Raw genomic sequence first — 22,916 nt, 5'->3', positions numbered from 1 at the left:
TGGCAGACTGCTCCCCATGTGACTCAGGTAGGCAGTCGGCTTACTGGGCCTCCTGGGTTCCCAAACTCTATGTCTCCAAGAAAAACGGGAAATTAGAGAGCTGGAAATGAAATGAAACAAATGGAAGGTCTGATGCTAAACTGAAACTAAACCCAATCCAAATGTACCAAAGCCAAAGTCCCAAAAAAAAAGGCAATTGAACTCGATATAGATTGCAGAGTCCAGACAGAGGAAGGCATTACTGAGGGATGCAGAGTCTCGGTGACCAGACAGCAGACACAAACGGGTCTTTCATTGGCACTTCATCTGGCCCCTCACTGGAGTCTATAGCTCCACCTTCTGTATCTTGCCAGGGTCTCCAAAATTGGGAAAGACAAATCAGAGTCAAGTGTGCAGACTACAGCATTATATTCAGGCACCAAAGTTTTGCTGCAATAAAGGAAGTAGCTTCCTGGTTCTAGAGATGGTTCTAGAGATGATTTTTTATGGACATAAAAAGGAAATTTGCTTAATGCCTATTGATTGGACAAGGGTTTGTCTGCCTGATAGGGTCATGTTTAGAGCAGGTGGGCTTTATTTTGTATGGGTCAAAGGTAATGAGTTAGGGACTTCATTGACAATCTGGGTCAACTGCCTTGGTGGGGATTTCAAATTTCAAAAGATAAAGGAGGAAACAGAAGAGGGAATGGATTTTTTTGGTTTTGAGAGGTCCCCCAGAGCTTTCTCTATACAAGTTAAAAATCATTCCTAAAATTGTTTATTATTTAATTTTACAAGCTTTTTTAGGCAATACAATCTCGGTTGGTTTTCTAAAAATATTTTAGGATCTATAGATTACGTTCATTGAAAACATTTATAAATGTTTTTTGAGAAATATAATTTTATTACCTTTAACTCATCAATATGGTAAATTGTTATATATATATATCTAATTTAAGTCAACAATGTATCGCTAGTAAAGGAAATTGCCATATTTGTCAACATTATTATGGACTGCTAGATATTGCATGCTAAGATTTTATTTAGAATCTTGAATCTATGTTCATGACTGATATTGGTAATATTACTGTCTTGTAAGTGTCTTTGAATATAAAGCCTAGTTTTAAATAATTGTGTTCTTAAATGCCCATTTTTCTGTTCCTTTTACTTTTATGTTTGATTGTTTTAAACCATTTATTCCAGGTGTTATACATTGTGAAATAAATTTAAAATCACACATTCAATTTCTGGTTACCCAAATATTTTTTCCTTTCATTTTGTAAGTTATATTTTCTAGGAATTTGTCTGTTTAATCTAAGTTTAATTTACTTGCCATGAAGTTATTTGTCATAGTCCATTAAATTTTTAATATATACAATATCTGTGGTTATCTTTTTTTGTAGTTTTCTTTTTATTCTTAATAGTGTTAGCAAATACCTCTCTCTCTTTTTTTAGCCCCACTTCCTTTTATCGTCTCTCTCTTCTTGATCTTATCAATCCAGCCTCTCTAGTCTAATTCTGCTTTTTATTTCACTGGTTTCTTCTCCTGCCTCATAGTTACATGTTTCCACATTTTAGAGTATTTTAAATTCTTTTTATAACTTCTTGAATTAAATGTTTAAATCTTCAATTGCCTTCATTTTATTGCCAAAATAATGCATTGAGGCTTATATATTTTCTATATAGTATAATTTCAGCTATATCCTTGTTTTGATATGTATTATATCTTATGCCATTGTTATTGTTCTGTTCTAAATATCATCTCATTTTAATTTTGGTTCCTTCATCTATGATTATTTACCATTGTGTTTTCAATGGCCAAGCATATAAGATTTTAATTATCATTTTCACTATTATTAGTTACATTATGGTTAGGAAATGGTGGCTGTCATGTACCAATTATGACAATTTTGTTCTCAGTGGAAGTATGACACCTTAGAGCATAATTTTATAAATATGCTTGAAAAGACTAGGTGTTATTCAAATCATGAGTCTAAGTTTATATTTATATTCATTAGATCAAGATTTTGATTATATTTTCAAATTGCATATATCCTATTGAGTCTTTCCCCCCATTCAGATCAATTTCAGAATGAGGTATGTTAAAATAACCCACTATAATCATTTTCTCCTTTTGTTTTTATATCTCTACATATATATTATATTTCTACATATATATTGATATTAGAGAAGCTTAAACTTATCTCTCAAAAAAATTGAAATTTGATAAATTACAAGTAAATTTTTATTTTTAAAAGATTTCATTGTCATGTTACTTTTATAATGTCCCAATATTGGGTTTAGTTGTTAGATTTGGCTCAAGTAAATTTATTATAATATTTGTGATATTTGGAATTCTTTTTACCATCTTTAGTGTGCTTCTTTCCCATTATTAACGTTTATTTTTATTCTATTTTTCTTATTTTGGGTTAAATGCTTTTCTATTATCCCATCTTCTTTTTCCTGTACAATATGGAATTTTTCCTTTATATATACGTCTCATAAAACACATTTCTTCAAAATCCATAATTACCTTGAAAAATCTGAAGTGAACCATTTCCCACCCCGCCATCTACAAATAGAGGAGGAATTTAGAGCACTGTCACATTGATCACACCCTTCCTAATTTATATTCTACTGTTGTCCAGGTCTTTGAAATCTTTTGCCTTTTTAACTGCACAAATTAGGCTTCATGTTTGTTTTTATTACACACTGTATTTACTCACACTCACCGTTTTCTGTTCTCCATTCATTTTTATAACCCGAACGTTTCTTCTGATATCAATATTCCAAAAATATCTGCCTTTAAGTTATTTTAACTTTAAGTCTTTATGTGATGATTTCTGTGTTCATCTACAAATGGCATTATTTAACATCATCCTTGAAAAGATGTATAAACCTAGGTTGACAGTCATTTTATTTCAAACCTTCCAAGGTATTGAGATAGGGTTAAAAATAGGGCAGTGGCTTGCTTGAGAGAAGGGCAAATTTCCAGAAGCCTCAGGCTTCAAGGAGAAATATCTCTCTGAAAAGAAAGACAATAAGCAACACCTGGGGGTCAAAGGACACCCCCCCCCCCATCTAGATAAGTCATCTATGGAAAAGGGTAGAACCAAAGGACCCCCACCTGAGTAAGTCATCTTTGGAGAAGGATGGAGCCAACTGACCCACTCAAATGCACTATCTACCATTGGGCACCATCCTGGAGAGAAGGGAGGGTAGGAGAAAGAGCCCCAACAAGGAAGGGGTAGGCGTGTAAGTGAAGCTAATCTATGAAAGCAAATGGCCCCACCATGCAGGGGCCACTCGCCTTTCTCACCTCTGTCTTTGCTAGTGTGCCCACATGTTCTCTCACATGTGTACCTAATAAATTTTCTGCCTGCTTACTCTTTGGGCTGTGCCTTTGATTTCTTTCTCATGGCATGACCATGAACCTAGGAAGCTGAATTCGGCAACATATTTTGGTGAGATAGCCAGAAACCACTTCTCTTCTTCAACCATCTGAACTGGAGAGTCATAACTATTGCCTGGGAGCCTTGGCCATGTACTTTTGTTTTCCTTCTTGCTCAGTTCACTGTTATCCCCTTCTATGTCCTCATGCAACTCTGTGTTCTCCTGAAAGGTGGAATCATTCTCACTGTTCTCTTTAGGAATCTAGGGGCTCTAATCTGGCTCTTCCAGGACATAAACTTGGTCCACCCTGAGCCTCTGGATCCTCCCTTGGAAGTGACAGAAGCCCAGTCTCTATGCCATGCAGATCCAAAGAGGGTCAGGGCAGTGGTCATTACCGCCCTTGGGACCTGACTGGGGGCTTTTCCTTATGGCAGGCAGGAGTTCAATGGGAGTCAAATCGAGTTCCCATGTCTGTCTGTCTATGTCACTGCCCCAACCTTGGTTCTCCAAGACTTCCCCACACCGTCTCTTTTCCTCCCTTCTGGGGACCCAGGCCCTTCCTCCTCCTGAATCTGTTCCTGTTTTCACCTCTTTAACAGAGGTCCTCTTCTCTGCTTACATGAGAATCCCCCTCTTTCTCTTGTCTGGATTTCAATGTCTTCCGAGATACTCAACTTTTTGTACCATAGGATTCTGGGCTAAAAATTCTTGTATCAAACAAGGTGTTCTCTTTAACATTCTAGGGACTCACTGATGGTTTATGCACCCTCCTCCAAGCCTTAATCATTTAGTCTCTATTGACCCCTGGCCTTAATTATTCTAGAGCACACTTGGATTTTAGCCTTCAGGAAACAGTAATCTTAGAAGACAAAGGTATTCCCAGGTGCGTTGTTCTAGACTTCTCTCTGGTGAGGCAAAAAAACCCCCTAGATCTAGACGTTTCCAGGGATTTAGGTCACAGGGATGCCTGGTGACTCATCCTGGGGATACCCAGTGACTGTCCTCCCTGTATTCCCAACAGACTGGGCCAGCAGAGAGAACGGACTCTTCTAGAACTTTGTGGAATTTTTCCAGTCAAGGCCCAGGTAACCCCTGGAAGCCTAGGTCCAGATATTTCTCAGGGAAGGTGTCCAGGGGATGCTCTGTGACTGTCCTTCCCTTGCTCCTGAGTGATTGGGCCAGCAGAGAGGGGAACGCCCAGTTTTGAGGCACTTTGGGATGCCAAGCGATCACACTAGTGCTAGCAAGGCTCCTCTTTTTCCTTTTCCAGAGAAAGTGAGAAATCCAATAGTAAACATAAGCAAAAAGATAGGGAAACATAGCCCTTCAATGGGACTCTCAATTACAACGCCACCCTCCAGTCTGTAAAGGACAGGGAAAGTAATCAGGAATTTCCTATGTCCACATGTAAATAGCTCTCTACCATGAAAAAGACCTGAGAAAGACTTATCACTTGTGTTATGCCCTTGTGTCAATTTCGATTACAGGAAAACATCTTAATGATCCCCTTTTTACAACTTGCTTGCTAAAAGGCATGAGAAAATGTACCACTAAGCCAGTTAATTGTAATAAACTGAGGGAGGTCACTCAGGAGAAAGAGAAAACCTTGGCTGTGTTCCAGGGGAGGGGATGGAAAAAAATTTGCTGGGCACTGATTTCATCATCCAATCTGCCCCTGACATCCAGAGAAAGCTGAAAAAACTCTCCATGGACCTAAAAATTCCCTCTAATGATCTATTAAAAATGGCCTTTTCTGTCCTTAACAACTGATACAAGCATGAGGAAGAGAAGCACTGAGCAGTGTGTCAGTTTGAAAGTATAAGTTACCCCAGAAACACCATGTTTTAATCCCAATTCAATTTTGTGGAGGTAGCCATTTCTTTTAATCCTGATCCAATATTACAGGTACAAACTTTTGATTAGATTGCCTCTATAGAAATGTGATACACCCAGGTGTGACTGTGACCTTTTGATTAGATGGTGATGTGACTCTTTCCATTCTAGGTGGATCTTTGATTAGGTTATTGGAATCCTTTAAAAGAGGAAATATTTTGGAGAAATCTTAGAAATGACAGGAGCCTCAGAGCCAACAGAGAGAGATGCTGACACTTTGAAAACTGAGACGCGGATGTTTGGAGAGGCTTGGAGCCCAGCAGATGCTACCATGAGATGTTCAGTAAGCCAGAACCTGGATGGAGCCAAAGGAAGCCAAGAGATGCAAGCAAGCCTGGGAGCAATGTGAGGAAACCCTACAGGAACTGAGGCTGTAAGCAACAGAGCCCAGGAGCAAGGGACCAGCAGATGCCAGCCATGTGACTACCCAGCTATGCTGGTTTAAATCTGCTGTGTACCTCAGATAAACCAAGTCTTTTAATCCTAATTCAGTATTGCTGGGTGGGAGCCTTTTGATTGTTCCCATGGAGATGTCACCCACCCAATTGTGGGTGGTAGCTTTTGGTTAGATGGTTTCCATGGAGATGTGTTTCTACATTCAGGGTGGGGTTGCTTACTGGAGCCGTTTAAGAGGGAACCATCTCAGAAAAAGCTTCAGAGCCCACACAGCCAGAGATCTTTGGAGATGAAGAAGGAAATTGCCCCTGGGGAAGCTTCATGAAACAAGAAACCTGGAGAGAAAGCCAGCAGACGTCACCATGTTTGCCCTGTGCCTTTCCAGCTGAGAGAGAAACCCTAAAGTCATTGGCCTTCTTGAACCAAGGTATCTTTCCCTGAATGCTTTAGATTGGCCATTTCTATAGCCTTGCTCTAATTTAAACATTTTCACAGCATTAGAATGTAAACGTGCAACTTATTAAATTCCCCTTGTTAAAAGCTGTTCCATTTCTGGTATATTGCATCCTGGCAGCTTTCAAATTAGAACACCAGCTGACAGAGGTGTTCCTGACCTACCAGCCTTTCCTGACTGAAGGTAACCTCTTATTGGTGCCTTAATTTGGATACTTTTACTTCCTTAAAACTGTCAACTTGCAACTTATTAAATTCCCTTTTAAAAAGCCATTCCATTTCTGATATATTACATTCCGGCAGCTTATAAACTAACACAAGCAATAAGCAGAATACCAGAGAATAGGCTCAGCCTATTGCAGTCACTATTAAAAGTACCCTGCCACCTCTAGATCACCTGAATCATGGCTCCAAGCCTCAAGGGCCTTGTTTCAACTCTGCATGGGAGTACTGGAAACCTCTAGATGACCCTCGACCTTGGGACCCACCGAGGACTTGCCCCAGGTCCACCAATCCTGAGCATAGGCCAAGGGACTGCAACATCTCCTGAAGCAGTAGGGGGTAGAATGGTCCCAGAACCTTACTCGTGGCAAATACAGAAGACTGAAAGTGCCCAAGGCCACTCACATGCTGACTTTACATCTGACCAGCAATCTAGAGAAGCCTCAGGTGACACTCAAAATGATTAATTATTTTTTCATTTAATACTAAATTAATGTATTTAATTTAGATTAATTAATTTCAATTAATATTAAAGCCACCCTGTCCTGAATGGCCACTCTAGAGCCACCTCCACTCAGATTTGCCTAGTTATGGAAGTTGACAGCAAGTCAAAACTAAAACCTTCACTACCCTTCTCCTTGTAAGTTTGGAGAATTCGTGTCCCATTGATTTTTCATTGTCCTTGAATGTGCCTCGCCCCTCCTTCTAGGAGAGATCTCCACTCCCTGGGGGCCATCTTAAGAAAAATAGACCCAGGTGCTGTTTACTCTCTTTCTTTGCCCCTTGACATCTACTATATCAAGGTCTTTTGACATCCCAGAGGAGATTCTTAAGCAAATAAACCTGTCTGTATGGGATGAAATACTACTATCGCATGCATGGCCTATGGTTAATAGGAAAAAAAATCAACAGTATCACAGCAATATCAGAGGTAAATAATATTGAAGGGGGAAGGGACAAGAATTAAGGGGAAGTTTAGATTTGCTATTTGGTGAGGGTGTGTTTATCTATTATTTTCTCTTTGGAATAATGAAAATTCTCTAATATTGAAAGTGTTTATGATTGTACAACCAAGTGAGGATACGGTAAGACATGGATTGTTTATTTTGGACAGTATCCATGATGCCTGATGGATGGGGGTGGCCACAGTGTACACTGACTGAGAAGCAGAAAGGCAAACTGTGGTGTATACATATGATGGGATATTGTGCTGCTTCAGAAAGGAACGAAGTCGTGAGGCATACAATGAAGTGACTGAACCTTGGAGACATTAAGTTGTGCAAAATAAGTCAGGAACAAAAAAACAAGTATTGTATGGTCTCTTTTAGAAAACACTTATAAGAAAATTGGGACCTAAATTGTAAGCTCTTACAGCAGTCACATTTAGTACAGAGTTGTAAGTGTACTTCTAGATTCTGAGGTTCTGTGCTGTATGTGTATAACCTGGTATCTCCCTGGAACTTTGAACACCTGCATGACACAGACTCAGAGTTGGAGTTTTGCACCTCTGAAAGTCAGTACTGCTATATGCAACAACTGCTAAAGAAACTGAAAAAGAGATCAAGCTTCAATTAGAAGAATGGAGTTGATTAGGTTGGGACTACAGTAAATCAGAATACAGGGCAAAGTATGTTATTGTCTGCATTATAGAATTTCACCTACTGTATGAGACCAAGCACAGAGAGGTACATTTTATTCAAAACATAAATTTTCTGTACTACACAATGTAACTCAACCTATCTGGCTAGATCATTTAAACAATCCAAACACATGGAGCCCGGAATGGAAAATGAGAGCTTGTAAATCTCCATAGCATAATGTGATACCCAGATATATCCCAGGATATATCCCATGTTGGGCAAATAATTAAAAAGTAATACAAGTCCTTGAGCGAGGGGCTGGAGAAAAAATATGAGACCATTAAACTTTCCCACCTGGGAACCCCCTGCAACTCTCAAACATTTGGAACTTCCAAGTTAATAGGCCAAGACCTTGACCTTGAGGCTTGCTCTTATGAAACTTATTTACGTAGTGGAGAAACTAAGTCTAAATATAATTATGCCTAAATGTTCCTTCAAAAAAACCTCTCTTTTTTTGCTCAAATGTGGCCTGTCTCTCTCTCAGTTCAACTCTGCAAATAAAATCATTACCCTTCCCCCTATGTAGGACATGATATTCAGGAGTGAAAGTCTCCCTAATATTGTGGGACATGACTCCCATGGATGAGACTGTCCCTGGCAATGTGGGATTGGCAAAGCCTTCCTAACCAAAAGGGGGAAAGAAATGCAACAAAATAAAGTATCAGTGGGTAAGAGAGTTCAAACAGAGTTGAGTCTATTCGGGAGGCTACCCTTATGCAAGCTTCAGCTAGACATTACTAATTGCCATGGTTTGCCAAACCCCCAACCAACATCATTCCTGTTAACCCTAAAGAACACCTAGGGCTCTATCTGAGAGTCTATAAAAGTTTCATGTGCTAAGTGTACTTTCTAGAAACCTATAAACTCCAGATGGTTGCTAGACCAGATAAGTCCTGAAATCCAGAGGAGACAGACTCTCCAAGAACATCAACTAATTCCTTCCCCCTATCCTATATTGCCAACACCCCTTTTCAACATGAAAAAGTTAGAATGGGCGTAGCCCAAATATCCCTAAAGATTGGAGAGAAGAATCAAAGGAAGAAGGAGTTAAAACAGAGAAGATAGGATTTAATAAATGGGTATGACTATTGAGTCATTATACTGCTATTTCTTTTAATCTACAATGCCTTGGAGCAGCTAAAAAGAAAAACCTGAAATTGTGGAACTGTAACCATACCACATTTTGAAATCTGCTCTATAACTACTTGTTAAAATGTACCTTGAAATTTATTGCTTTTTTTGGATGTATGTTATTTTTCACAATATAAAATATTTTTAAAAACTTCCAATAAATCAACTCATAAAGGAGCAGCCTGAAGAACTAGGACTGAATCAATGTAGGGCAGAATGTACCATGATGCTCTATATTTGATCCCTGAATTTTGTTTCTTGCTAGTGAGATGAATATCCTTAAAATGCACCTTGTCACCTACATTCCCTAAAGGTAAGGATTACTATTTCTTCTCTTCCTCACTTTTCCAGACCATTGCCTTCCATGGAATATTGGGCAGCTGCTATGTTTCCCTCTCCTTAGGTTTAACCACTTAGCCCATATGATACCCCAGCTTCCCTCTACAATTGGAGCTAGGGCATTTAGTCTATTCCAGTGTCTGGGTTCCTGTGACCATACCTTCTAACAACCACTGTCTGAATCTCTACTGCTAAATCTGGCTCTAATGATTTAAGCCTTGATTATGAAAAACACTTGCATTCACTGCTGATTTCCAGATTTTGCTCAACAACTTTAATAACATTTTCTATAATCCAATGCTTTTAATAATTTTCATTCTGCCACGGTGCTAAATCTTGTTCTGCCTCATGTGGCTAACCTACATGATTACTACCCCAGTGAGATAACTTCCAAATCAATCACCTAAGTTTTATGTTCTGAGATACTTAATACACAGTAATTAGATTAAATTTTTGCCTTTCAATATCTATAGATCAATGGTTTTAAAATATATTTGTGGTCATTCCTTTAAGGATCTAATGAGAGCTATGGAAACTCTCTTAAGAAAATACACAGAGATTTTATTTTACATATGGTTTCATGGACCCTCTGAAGTCAACCAATGCGTCCTAAAATACTCTTAAATCGGTTTCATATAGAATGTCCATAGACTACCTTCTTTGGAAACCCTGAAATGCTATTTAAAACTGAAGTCCTTTTAACTCTACCAGAGACCTATTGCATCAGGAACTCTGAGGTTTGACTCAATTTCTCACATGCAATCCTGTGAGTCTTATATTTATTGAGGTTCATACATTGCTACTCTAGATCCTAGAGTGTTAGTATTGAAGGTGAGATCAGAATTCTTAGTTTTCTTTGTGCTTTGAGTAACAAAGAGATTGCGGACACCCCTGAGGATAAAGAAGGTCTAGAAAACAATCCCAGAAATCAGAAGTAACTTGAACTGAGTTTATTTGCAGTGGGACAAATGTGGAAATAATGTAGGAACCATCACACCTGTAATGCACTTGCTGAACTCACAAAGGGATTCCGGGAAAGCCATGGTTTAAAAGGAAATGCAAGTGAATTCTGAGGTTCCAGAGAATTTACTTGGCATAAATGTTTAGCATTTCCCTTCATGGCTCATACTCAGTTTTTCATTACTCGACCTGAAAAAGAGATAATCATAGAATTCAAGGACCAAGAATTTCAACACCACCTCCAAGAGAAAATGTGGTTATTTTAAAATCACATGGGGCAAAAAGGACTAAATTCTGGCTTGATTGTTTCACACTGATGATCCATGAATTTGTGCACGTTTTGCGAGTATCTTCTCCCCCTAGGCCAGATGCCTTGTTATAAAATGAGAGTCTTGGCATCTAACATCTCTTCCAACTCTTCTATGACTACAGGTAAAACTTACCTTCACCATTTCTTTGTATCTGTAGTATTTACTAAGCACTTGCTAAAGGCTGAAACTGTAGAAGGGAAGAGAGGTATAATTCCTAATTTACTCACACTGTTCATGACTGACCATACAAAAATTCTGAAAGTTGAGATGCCTAACTTTTTTTAAACCACATGATCTAATTTTGAACAGCCTTTTAGTCATCTAATTTCTTACGGAGCATAACTCTTAATAGTTTGAATTGCTCCCAAATCCAGCCCTTAATGTTGTTATTTAAAATTAAAATATATTTTAGAAGTCAGCAATTAGTAATCTCCAGGCTTCACAGTCCTCCTTTTCTTCTAATATATTTTATTGATTTGTCTTTCTTCCACTATTAAAATAAAAACACCACAAAAGCAGAAATTTCTATCTGTTTTCCTTACCACTTTACTTCTAGTGCTTAAAGTAATGTCTGGTATGTAGTAGATATTTGTGCTGGTTTGAAACTGCCATGTACCCCAGAAAAAGCCATATTCTTTAATCCTTGTCAAAATTGTTGGGTGGTTTCTGTGGATATGTGTCTCCACCCATTCATGGTGGAGTTGCTTATTGAAGTCTTTTAAAAGGGCACCATTCTGGAAAAAGCTTGAGAGCCCACACAGCCAGGGACCTTTAGAGATGCAAAAGGAAAGTGTCCCTGGAGAATTAAGGTATCTTTCTCTTGATGCCTTAGTTTGGAGATCTCTATGGCATTTGAACTGTAAACTTACAACTTAATAAACTTCCTTTATAAAAGACATTCCATTTCTGGTATATTGCATTCCGGCAGCTTTAGCAAACCAAAACAGTATTCCATATATATTTGGTACATGGAGGACTGAAGAGTAAATCTTCTACTTGAAAAGCTGAACCTTTTAATTTTTCCTTTTTTTCTCCCAAGAACTGACTGCATTTACTGTTCAAAAGTTAAATATCTTTTTATATTTCCTTTGTCCAAACTATAAACTGCTACTGAGAACTACAGAGGCATGAAGAGAAATATTTTTCTATTTCCTATGGATCAGAATACCACATCCTGATGCAAAGGACCACAAAGATATTTTACCTCTTTGCTTCATTCAATACACAGAGGTTACCATAGGTTTTGCCATCGGAACCACAGACTGGTTTGTAAATAGATTGACATTTAGTTTTTGCAGCTGGGTTCTTGCTATTCTTGCTCCCAGTCTGTAATAATGTAAAAAACATTAGGTAAATATAGGAAAATCAATTTAATTCTGAAATTACAATTAAAACAAATGTTCATTGCTTATTTATTATTAATTAAGCATTGGACTGAACCAATTAATTATTTTATGGATCCATTGCATTTTAGTTTACTCCATGAAAGAAGAGTATATTTTGCTCTATTTTATAACAAGAGCAAAGAAGACCAGTGCATTTTAATGATACACCTCAGATTAAATATGGATTTAATGTCCAAATTGGTATTCGAATTTGGTATCTGAATCTAAAGACTCTGATATTACTACATGTCAGACTGCATCCACTTTAATACTTTGGAGAAAACCCTTCTCCTATCTGGGGAAATAGTTGTGAGGGAAATCATATTGGCAACATAAGACAAATATGGTCATGATTTACTGATCTCTTTCTTTTTATCCTGTGCCTATGAAAGAAAAATGATACAAAAGTTAGAATTATGCAGAATTCATTTAAGTAGTTCCTGAGGAATTTCTTCTGAATTGAGTTATAGGATGACAGACGCCTGCGAACATAAGGAAGCTTTGACTAGCAGATGAGAGAGAATGGGGACACTACAGGGAATGGAGAGCCTTTTTGGTACAATGCTTGGTCTTTTAAGTGTGAAGGTGCTATGAGAAGATTAAATATATGCCACTGTTTTTCATCAGCTTAGATTTTACACCCTTTTCATACCTATCAACTCCTTTCACTCATATATATACTCTTTTAAATGGCTAGGGATTAAATCCCCTTTTTAGAAAAGAAAATAAAATTGAGAAAGTTTAAGTGACACCCTAAAGATACAGAAACGTGCTGGTGCTTGCATTAATGCATAGATGGAATGAATACCCCTGGGAGACATCTACTTCATGCCATCCAAGAGGGGAACAAGCAGCTTACATCTGAAAAGGTTATGAGGAATGACAACTTTTGAGGTAAAAAGACAATAGAGTTTCTGTTAAGATGAAGAGGTAGAGGAAGTGTTCCAGGAAAACTGTTTAGATATGAGAATTAAGTGGAGTTTCCAGAGTCATTGTCAATCACAAAGCAATCATTAGTAATGGGAATATATAAAAATGCATTAGGAAAACCTTAGTAGAACATAAAAAGACTCTGTATGATGTTGATAGTATGTGAGCAAGGGTGACATGAAATTAAGCTGGATGATATACAGGGGCCCCATCATCAAGAACCTTAAATGCCATGCTTAGGAGCTTGGATTTTATCCTCTAAGCAATGTGGATCCCCTGAAGAATTTTGAACAGGGGAGTGAAATATCAGAGATGTGATTTAGAAAGCAGACTTCAGATGGTATGCAGCTAATGGGTAGGTTGGAAATGGGTATGGAGAACAATGGAGAGGAATGAGAGATGGAATGGAAGGACATGGTCCTCATTAATAAGCATGGATGTTGCATGCAGAAATAATCTGCTCCAAAGTTCCTCTTTTATGGTTGCATCAACGTTATGGCAATGTGTTTTTGATTGATAAGAATATATTCTGTTAACCATTTCAAGTCTTGGAAAATAGGATGGCTGAGGTAAGTTGACAAAAGGAAAAAGAAAAAGATATCAACACCAACCTGAACTTCCATTATATTGCCATTCAAATTGTTGCTTACATTTTTTCTTTCTTCTTTATTATAAAAAGATCTTGATTTCCTTTGCTGGCTAGATGACCCAGGCTTCCCTTGCTGGCTAGATGACCCTGGCTTTCTTTGTTGGCTGGATGACTCTGGTTTCCCTTGCTGGCTAGATAACCCTGGTTTCCCTTGCTGGCTAGAGGACCCTGGCTGCCCTTGCTGACTAAATGACCCTGGCTTTCCTTGCTGGCTAGATGACCCTGGCTGCCCTGGCTGACTAAATGACCCTGGCTGCCCTTCCTGGCTAAAGGATCCTGGCTTCCCTTGCTGGCTAGATGACCCTGGCTGACCTTCCTGGCCAGATGACCCTGGCTTCCCTTGCTGGCTAGATGACCCTGGTTTCCCTTGCTGGCTAGAGGACCCTGGCTTCCCTTGCTGGCTAAATGACCCTGGCTTCCCTTCCTGGCCAGATGACCCTGGCTTCCCTTGCTGGCCAGATGACCCTGGTTTCCCTTGCTGGCTAGAAGACCCTGGTTTCCATTGTTGGCTAGATGACTCTGGCTTCCCTTCCTGGCCAGATGACCCTGGCTTCCCTTGCTGGCCAGATGACCCTGGCTTTCCTTGCTGGCTAGATGAACCTGGTTTCCCTTGCTGGCTAGAGGACCCTGGTTTCCCTTTCTGGCTAAATGACCCTGGTTTCCCTTGCTGGCTAGATGACCCTGGCTTCCCTTGCTGGCTAGGAGATCCTGGCTGCCCTTGCTGGCTAGGAGATCCTGGCTGCCCTTGCTGGCTAAATGACCCTGGTTTCCCTTGCTGGTTGGATGACCCTGGCTTCCCTTGCTGGCCAGGAGATCCTGGCTGCCCTTGCTGGCTAAATGACCCTGGCTGCCCTTGCTGGCCAGCGGATCCATGTTTTCCTTGTTCATTTGAAGATTGCAGATTACCTTGTTGGTTAGATCTTCCTGCACTTCCTTGTAGAAACCAAGCCCTTGGCATCCCTTGCTGGTTGAAACGTCCTGGCCTCCCTTGCTGATTAAAATTCCCTGGTTTCCCTGGCTGGTTAGGATACTCTGGTCTGCCTTGCAAAATAAATGCCCCTGGTTTGCCCTGTGTGTTACTACTTCCTTGCTTATTTGGTTCCTTTTGTCTTCCTTGTTCATTAGCATCAATGTTTTCCTCTAGAATAAGTACAGATTCGGGACTCTTTGCTGGTTTGAAAATGCTTGTTCTCTGAATCTGGGTCGCAGACACTGGAATGATACCATAAGCAAAAAATAAAAATAGTTATTTAACTTCAAGAATTTAAAATAAAAACCACCCACCCCAAGATATAGTATATATTTAATGTCTCTTTGCCTTTTTAGAAAAAAAAATTAGATATAATCCTGCCATACCTTCTCATACCCTGAATATTTTTCTTCCTTTCTTATTTTCTTGGTTTGGTGTGTGATTTCCCAAATTTGTGTAGTCAAGCCAGCACACTCCTTTGTAACTCTTAGTCTGAATTATTTGAACTGGGCCTTTATAATACCCCAAATTCCTTTAAATGATTCCCTTATGTATTAAAGAAACTCTATTCAGTGCCTCCACAGGACCCAATCTCATTTTCCCAATTTCACCCTATAGAAGATGCCATCATCAGTTTTCCAGACACAAAGGCTGGTAGGCATGAGCCCTCTTACTATCATCTCTCCTCCATCTCTCTGTATGCTTTCTGGGGCCATCCTTCTCCTGTTCCAAGATTAGAGGTTTTCCTTCTCTTTCAGAATATATTTTCTTTTTTCAATCACCTGGGCACCCACCATTTCCAATAAAAGCCTTGGTATCAATCATGCTCCCTCTAGTGGTTATTTTCCTTTTTTTCTTTTTATGGTTGAATATCTCAAGAGACTTGTGTGTATCTCATGACTTTTTCTTAAAACCTATTTTATAACTTATCTAAACTATTTGCTTTTCTGAATTGGTTATGAAGTCTACCCAGCATTTAATGAAATTAAATGTATCTAAGGTTTTTTCGATTCTATTCCAAATGAGCAGGAACTAGAAAACAATGAATAAGTAGATATAATGGCCTTATAGCTCTTAAATAAAGTGGTATTGCCTTGGGTTTTATCTTTCTCAACATTTGTGTGTTGGAATTGTCCCTTTAAAAAAAGTTTTGACATCTTCTTTCTCTTTTGATGATGTCTCTTTATTCCTTCATCTCCTTAATATGAAGTTTCCTTAGAGGTCTACTCAAGCTTGATTTTTCATTTTTCTTTGTGAATGTCCTTGGGAATTTTTTTTTTAATTACAGAGGCTTAAATAATTTCAATGTGGATGATTCCACATCTATATCCAGTGTTGCACTAGCAATTCTCGTTGTCTTGCTTTATATTTTTGCAAGTGTATTCCACTTGTCCCTTCAAGTCCATTTAACTAAAATCAAATGCCTCCCAATGCTTGTTATGAATTTTAGTGTGCTGTGGCATCCTGTACTGCTGATGGTTAAGATCTTAGTCTAGACACAGGAGTTTAGCAGTTAGCAACATGATTTACTGAAGTGTGAAATAGAGTGGAGTATGGTCTATGACATTTGTCATTGTAATTCAGCCATTCATTAAGTGTACTAAGATTATATTTTAAGAATTCCATTACTATCCCAGAACTATTCTGAGAAATAGGGATACAACTATGAGCAAGATATTTATGGTCCTGCCCTCATAAAGCTGAGAAGTCTAGGAGTAAGTTGAAGCAAGTAAACAGGAAATTATAGCAGTATTATCTGTGCTAATATATGAAGTAAAGTAAATAATAGGCCCCTTATCAAGATAGCATCCATTCTCTTTCTTGGAGGAAGTGAGAACTGAAAAATAATAGGATATAGTCAGAAAAATGGAAAAGAAAGAAGAAATTACTTTCAACAAAGAAATGAGTATATGCATGGGCTCTTTGAGTTCTAAGAAAAACATAATTCATTAGCGTCACTATTTTCAAGTAAAAGTCAACTAGAAAATAGATGGACTGAAATGATAAAAATGAGTTGGTTAAGTTATGTTTTCATTATTTATTTGTAGTTTTTGAATAGGTGACATAAGCAAATGGAACCAAATTCGAAAGGTAAAAAGGGGGAATTTGAGTGTAAAGCAAATTTACCTTTGTCTTTTATCCCAAGTCACCCCTTTTCCCTCCCAGGATGGAATCATATTTACCAGAATTTTGTGTATTATTTTCTACGTATTTACAAACATAGCTGAATACATTTTTCCCATTCCATGGGCAGCGCTCGTGCACACTGTTTTACAACTTGTTCTGCCCCTGGACAGTATAGGGAAGTTCTATCTCTATCAGAACATGAAGAGTTCTGTGATGGTTAAGTTCGTGTGTCCACTTGGCTAGGTTATGGTGTCCAATTGTCTGGTCAGAGAAGCAGTGGCCCGACTGTTACTGTGAGGGAATTTTGGTGGTTTAAATCATTAGTCACTTTATTGTATCCATGGCTGAATGCATCCACAATCAACAGAGGAGATTAACTTCATGAACAAGAGAAGCCACACTGAATCAGTTGAAGGCCTTAAAGGTCAACTAAGAATTTCAGCAGTCAGAAAGAAGAATTTCTATCTCTACTTCAGCCAGCCAGCTTCTCCCAGAGAATTCATCAAAACCCTCATCAGAGTTCCCAATTTGTGGTCTGCCTTACAGAATTTGGACTTGCCAATCTCCACAGTCATGTGAACCAATTCCTATAATAAATCTCATACTATTTACTTATGTATATCTCCTGTGGTTCTGTTTTCCTGAAGAAACCTAACTAATACAACCACCTTACTTTTTTTGCCCCAGTGGCTGAATACTCTCCCATTTTATGAATTTACTATAACTTATTTAAACCAGTCTTCTACTAAAGGGCAGCTAGCTTATTTACTGCCTTTTGAGATTATGACGATTTAATGAAAATAATGATACTATACATTTCTTATATGCTTGAGAAAATTTGCAGGATAATAACCAAAGGTGGTATATTTGAGTAAAAGAATAGTTATTATATCATAATATGGCTTAACCATCTATTTTTTAAGGTAAAAAGTTGGAAAGTTATATTCATTTTTTGTTATATTTTATATTTTCTGCTTCTGATTTTATAAGTGATAAATATGTGTTTTGCATTGCTTTATATTTTAATAGGCATTCTTTATTCCTGTCTACTCTTCCCCTCCAAATCCATCTATCTAATCTGGTATTAGAATGCTTTCATATGTCAACACACATTTGCTGAATACCTATTAGGTATAAGGTAGCAAGACATTGGAGGTACATAACAGCTGTGGTGTCTGACTTCATGGAAAATATGTTCTAATGAGGAGTGTTATCTGTATGTTTCTCCTCTAAAACACATACATGTTTTTTTCTTCCCTTTTCCAGTCCCACCTTTTAGCTATGTGTCCTTATTTCTTATCTCTAGTACTTTAACAGCACTCTACGTTGCATCTATCCACAATTTTTCTCACCTCTTAACTCATTTTCCGTATTGCTACCAAACTGATCTTTCCAATCTGAATAAATCTTATATTCCTTTTATTCAACAATCTGAAATAACTGATTTCTTCAATGAGAAGTGGGTCACTGCTTCTTGTGTTCCAACTATTACAGCTAAAGGTGGTAACCACCTTACTTTCATTAGTTCTTTTCAATATGTATAAGAAATCTCGGTCAAATAGGAAGTAACAATTTAGAGACAGATTCGAATCTGTTTAACTTAATATAATTTATTATATTGAGAAATGTATAACTTGCATCATTTATTATCTTTAGAAATTTACGTCTCTGGATATAGACAATCTAACCACATTGAAGTGAGAACTAGAGAGAAGTATGTTGAGGGACAGGCACCTTAGAAGACTTAAAGTAATGGTAGCAAATACTATTATCCACAGTGATTCTACAAGAACCCTACAGGAAAATATTATTATTTCTATCTTATAGATCACATAACTAGAAAGTGGAAGAGGCAGGATTTGAAGCCATTTTATCATACTACACATTCCAGGTTCATCCCTCAAGGCCATAATCTTTAAGAAATGTGAACATGAATATTCATAATCATTTGAGATTTTTCCTGTCTAATGCCTTGTCTTTCTCCTTCCCTTGTCCCTGTTTCTCCTTAGTCTTACCAAACTCTTTTCTGTTGTCTCAACCAGTCACTATTTTTTTTTTACATCTGAATCTATATTTAAGTTCTCTGGAAACAACTTTTTCCATTTCTCTATTTGATAAAGATTTCCAGTTGTTACCTTTTCTGAAAAGCATTTCTTATAGTTTACTTTGAGAGCTGGCAGGAATGTCATTGAATGTAACTTCCTTACCTGAGAACAGGGCCAGGAGCATGAAGGAAAGGAGAACAAAAGACCCCATGGGAGACTTCAGTTGTTTCAGACCTGGTGGCTGTGCAGAGAAGGGTGACTCTTCAGGAAGTGCTCTACAAATAAACCATGTTGATTACCACCATGTTATATACTTGAAAAATCTCCACCCTGATTGTGAAACATTGTCACTGCCTTAAAAAATTACAGAGGAATTTTCACAAACTGAAAGGTGTTCCTTCTTGAATAGATTATCATTTAAAAAATTAGTCTCACGCCCCAACTCCCATAACCAACCAAACTTTATAGTCCTTCTACCAAATAACTTCCTCCCAGAAAAAAACAAACAAACAACTTAAACAAAAAAATAAAAGTGTACCCCATTTGGGAAAGTGATAAATTCAGAGTGTTAACTATATTTACTATAGGAGTTGACCTACCTTTAGTCAGTGATGTCATTGAACTTCCAAGTTTATATGACCACAGCTAAAATTGTTCCTCAAATAAATTATGTGCCAATTATTAACCCCAATTATATTTTGAAAGTTAATATAAATGCATTGAGTGTTTGTCATTAGTGAGTGGTGAATGCATCCAGTGGGGATAATGATGATGGGTGAAGTATTTTTATGAGGTAACAAGGGATAATAGATCTCATGTTTGAGGAATTACCATACACTGTTCCCCTTGTTGCCTCAAGCTTGTATGCCAAACTGAGGTTCACTTGAAAGTCACATCATAAACTCAATATAATACAATGGGATATTGTGTTCCAGATTGGCTTTCATACTTGAGGGAAGCATGGGGAAATTGGAGCATGTCCAAAAAAAGATGACCTGATAAGGTGAAGTCTGGAGACCATAAAGCACAAGGCTGGTTGATAGCAATAGCAAATGGTTTGACTAAGGATAAACTTAGGAGGGATGTAACCATTGGCTTTATCATCTGAAGAGAATTAGTGTGTGGAAAAAAGATATCATTTGATCTGTGTATTTCAAAATGGCAGCACCAGTTCACCCAATATATGTGGAAGAACAGGATAAACACTTTGGAGGTCTCAGGAAATTTCAACTGTTGAAGGGGAATTGGACTAGATGGTCCTTTCTATCCATTACTAATAACAGCCTCAGATTTAGAGGTCCTGAGATGTATTTTATTTTATCTTTAGTTTGTTTAGAAGGAAGATATTTGGGAATGATAAACAATTTCATTTTTTAAAAGCCTGTAATTTCATCATACCAGAAAGGATAGTGTTTGAATTTTTCTTGCTAATAATAAGGCAACTTTTTTTCACGTAATTTCCCTCAATACTGCTTGTGATCCACATGACTGCCAGGAGAAATCTGAAAGACATGGATTATGCACACATACATAATTCTTTAAAGACCAGATAACTTCCCCAAATTTTATTATGACAATTTTTGAAACTCAGAGACGTTGAAAGAATTCTACAGTGGACAGCTATATACATGTTACCATGATTCTTTCATTAATATTTTACTATATTTGCTTTATATAGGATGTATCAAATTGGTAAATTTGATGCAAGTTATTTTCACATCCAGATGCTCATATAAAGAGCTCATTAAGTAAATGGCTAAATGTCGATAAACGAACCCCATAGCTGCATTTGCATTTGGGCTAAGCAATCACCTATTACATACTTAGTCTTATACCTGCTTTTCTTGAACTCCATTGCTGTTCACTCAAAATAATATATATAAATACAAATATTGCTGAGTGCCTAGTATGTCAAGAAACTGCACTGAAAAAGATCAAAACCTCCTGAAACTTAAGGTTTGAGGTATCAGAGGCTTCCTTAAATGGTTAGTTAAAGGTGTTGTTGGTTGTTTTGAGTAAGGGAATTTTATTTCTATATGCCTATTCATTCTCCAAACCATTCTGGATAGCATTTTGACTAATTGCTGTTAGTGCTGTACTTTTCTTTACTGGAACATTGCATTTCTTTTTTAATAATGGAATTTCTTCCACCTTAAGAATCTTCTTCTATTTTGTCTTCCTTCACATTTGGGAGTAAATTCAATAATTAAGCTTTCAGCAAATAAGAAAAAAAATGCTCATCATAAGTATCATGCACTGATTGCCCCACTGGAGCTCCATTCATATTTTAAAACTTCAACTTCTGTGTGAGACTAAAGGGATAAATGCTTATTTGGTACAAAATTTATATTTTAATTAGTGCATTTCCTAATTTAACTTGTATGATCAATTTAATTGAACACCATAAGAATATGGAACCTTAATAGGGCCTGAGATTTTGTTGGTTTGTCCAGATTAGCGTGATGCCCCAATAAATCCCAGAGTGATTTGAACAGTGAATAAAGAAGTATTTGAAAAGTCTTCTGGGGGAATGGGGAGAAGGGGAGAAAAATTCAACTTCCTCATTTGGAGAATTCTTGATATTCTTGCAAGCTGTGGAGACAAGCAAATCAATAGGTCGAGCCCTCAATCTTGGGGTTTGTCCTTATGAAACTTATTCCTGAAAAGGATAGGCTAAGCCCACTTAAAATTATGAGTCACCCCCAGAGTCACCCCAAGAGACCCTCTTTTGTTGCTCAGATGTGGTCTGTCTGTCTAAGCCAACTCAGCAGGTGAACTCACTGCCCTTCCACCGAATGGGACATGACTACCAGGTGTATAAACCTCCCTGGTATTGGGGGACAGAAATTCTGGGATGAGCTGGGACTTGGCATCAAGGGATTAAGGAAATCTTCTGAACCAAAAAGGGGGAGAGAGAAATGAGACAAAATAAAGTGTCAGTGGCTGAGAGATTTCAAGCAAATCTCTCAAGAGTTGTCCTGGAGGTTATTCATATACATTATATAGCTATCCCCTTTTTAGTTTATGAAATACTAGAGTGGATAGAGGAAAGTGCCTGAAACTGTAGAACTGTGTTCCAGTAGCTGTATTTCTTGGAGATGATTGCATAATGGTTTTGCAATGTGACTGTGTGATTATGAAAACCTTGTGTCTAATGTTCCTTTCATCTATGTTATAGACAGATAAGTAAAAAATATGGATAAAAAATAAACAAATAATGGGGAAACAAAACTTAAAATAAATTGAGTAGATTGAAATACTAGTGGTCAATGGGAATGGTAAGGGGTATGATACGTATGAGCTTTTCTTTTTTCTTTCTTTTGCTGGAGAAATGCAAATGTTCAAAAAAAATGATCATAGTGATGGATACACAACTACGTGATGATATTGTGAGCCACCGATTCTACACCATGTATAGAATGTTTGTATGTTTGTTGTTTACAATAAAAATATTTTTTTAAAAAAAAAGCTCATCACACCCACGTATTTGAGAAAGGGAGAAGGTGTATCACTGGGAGTGGGGTTGCTAGTCCAGGGTTATTCTATTCCAATTCTTCCAGCAGTCATTATAGTTGGGTGGAAAGTTTTTTTAAAAATGCCATGGAGTCAGAGGACCTGAGGTCTGTCTCTCCTGCTTTTCTATCTATGCGATCTTGTATAAGTTGTATAACCTCTCCTCCCTCTTCTGTCCCCTTTCCCTTTCCCTTCCCCTTTCCTTTCCTTTTCCGCTTCCTCCACCTCCTCTTCTTCTTCCCTCTTACTTCTAAAATCATGATAATAATACCTCATTGAGGGGGTCACAATTTACCAAGTGGTTTTTTTTTGTATATGGTTTGGTAGAAAAAAGTTCAGACCTGCAGTTTAGTAGCCTTTGTTTCCTACTGTGGGATGTTTCCGAGAAAACTGTGTCAATTTCCCATCTGTAGATCACAAAAGCAAAAAGACTAAGAATTCTCTAATAGATTTCTCCTGCTAAATACTTTAGTCAAAGTGTTTAGTTTTCCATTCCTCCCCAGGGGAGAAAGCATATGTCAAATTTTGTTCTAACCCCAAGAGGTGTTTAAAGGTTGAACACAGTAAATGAAAGAAGGCA

The 22,916-nt window shown here is 37.8% G+C and overlaps 1 protein-coding gene and 1 long non-coding RNA gene across 2 annotated transcripts; both read right to left on the bottom strand.

Annotated features, from left to right (window-relative positions):
• Positions 1–10,414: 10,414 nt before the first annotated feature.
• On the bottom strand, positions 10,415–13,724 carry LOC143664516 (uncharacterized). Its single transcript, XR_013166453.1, has 3 exons — positions 13,644–13,724; positions 11,922–12,043; positions 10,415–10,595 (listed from the first exon to the last, which is right to left on the bottom strand). It is a non-coding gene; the product is annotated as an uncharacterized LOC143664516 (long non-coding RNA).
• A 34-nt stretch (positions 13,725–13,758) lies between these two features.
• Positions 13,759–19,547, bottom strand: MARCOL (MARCO like). Its single transcript, XM_077137975.1, has 4 exons — positions 19,423–19,547; positions 18,986–19,098; positions 13,994–14,893; positions 13,759–13,808 (listed from the first exon to the last, which is right to left on the bottom strand). Exons 2-4 carry the CDS (start codon positions 19,032–19,034, stop codon positions 13,759–13,761), a joined length of 999 nt encoding a protein of 332 aa, XP_076994090.1. The 5' UTR covers positions 19,035–19,098; positions 19,423–19,547.
• Between the last annotated feature and the right edge of the window lie 3,369 nt (positions 19,548–22,916).

This window comes from Tamandua tetradactyla, chromosome 20 (assembly GCF_023851605.1).
Source record: "Tamandua tetradactyla isolate mTamTet1 chromosome 20, mTamTet1.pri, whole genome shotgun sequence".
In the NCBI taxonomy this organism is placed as follows: domain Eukaryota; kingdom Metazoa; phylum Chordata; class Mammalia; order Pilosa; family Myrmecophagidae; genus Tamandua; species Tamandua tetradactyla.
The sequence above is the reverse complement of the archived record's forward strand: the minus strand, read 5'-3'. Positions and strand labels throughout refer to the sequence as shown.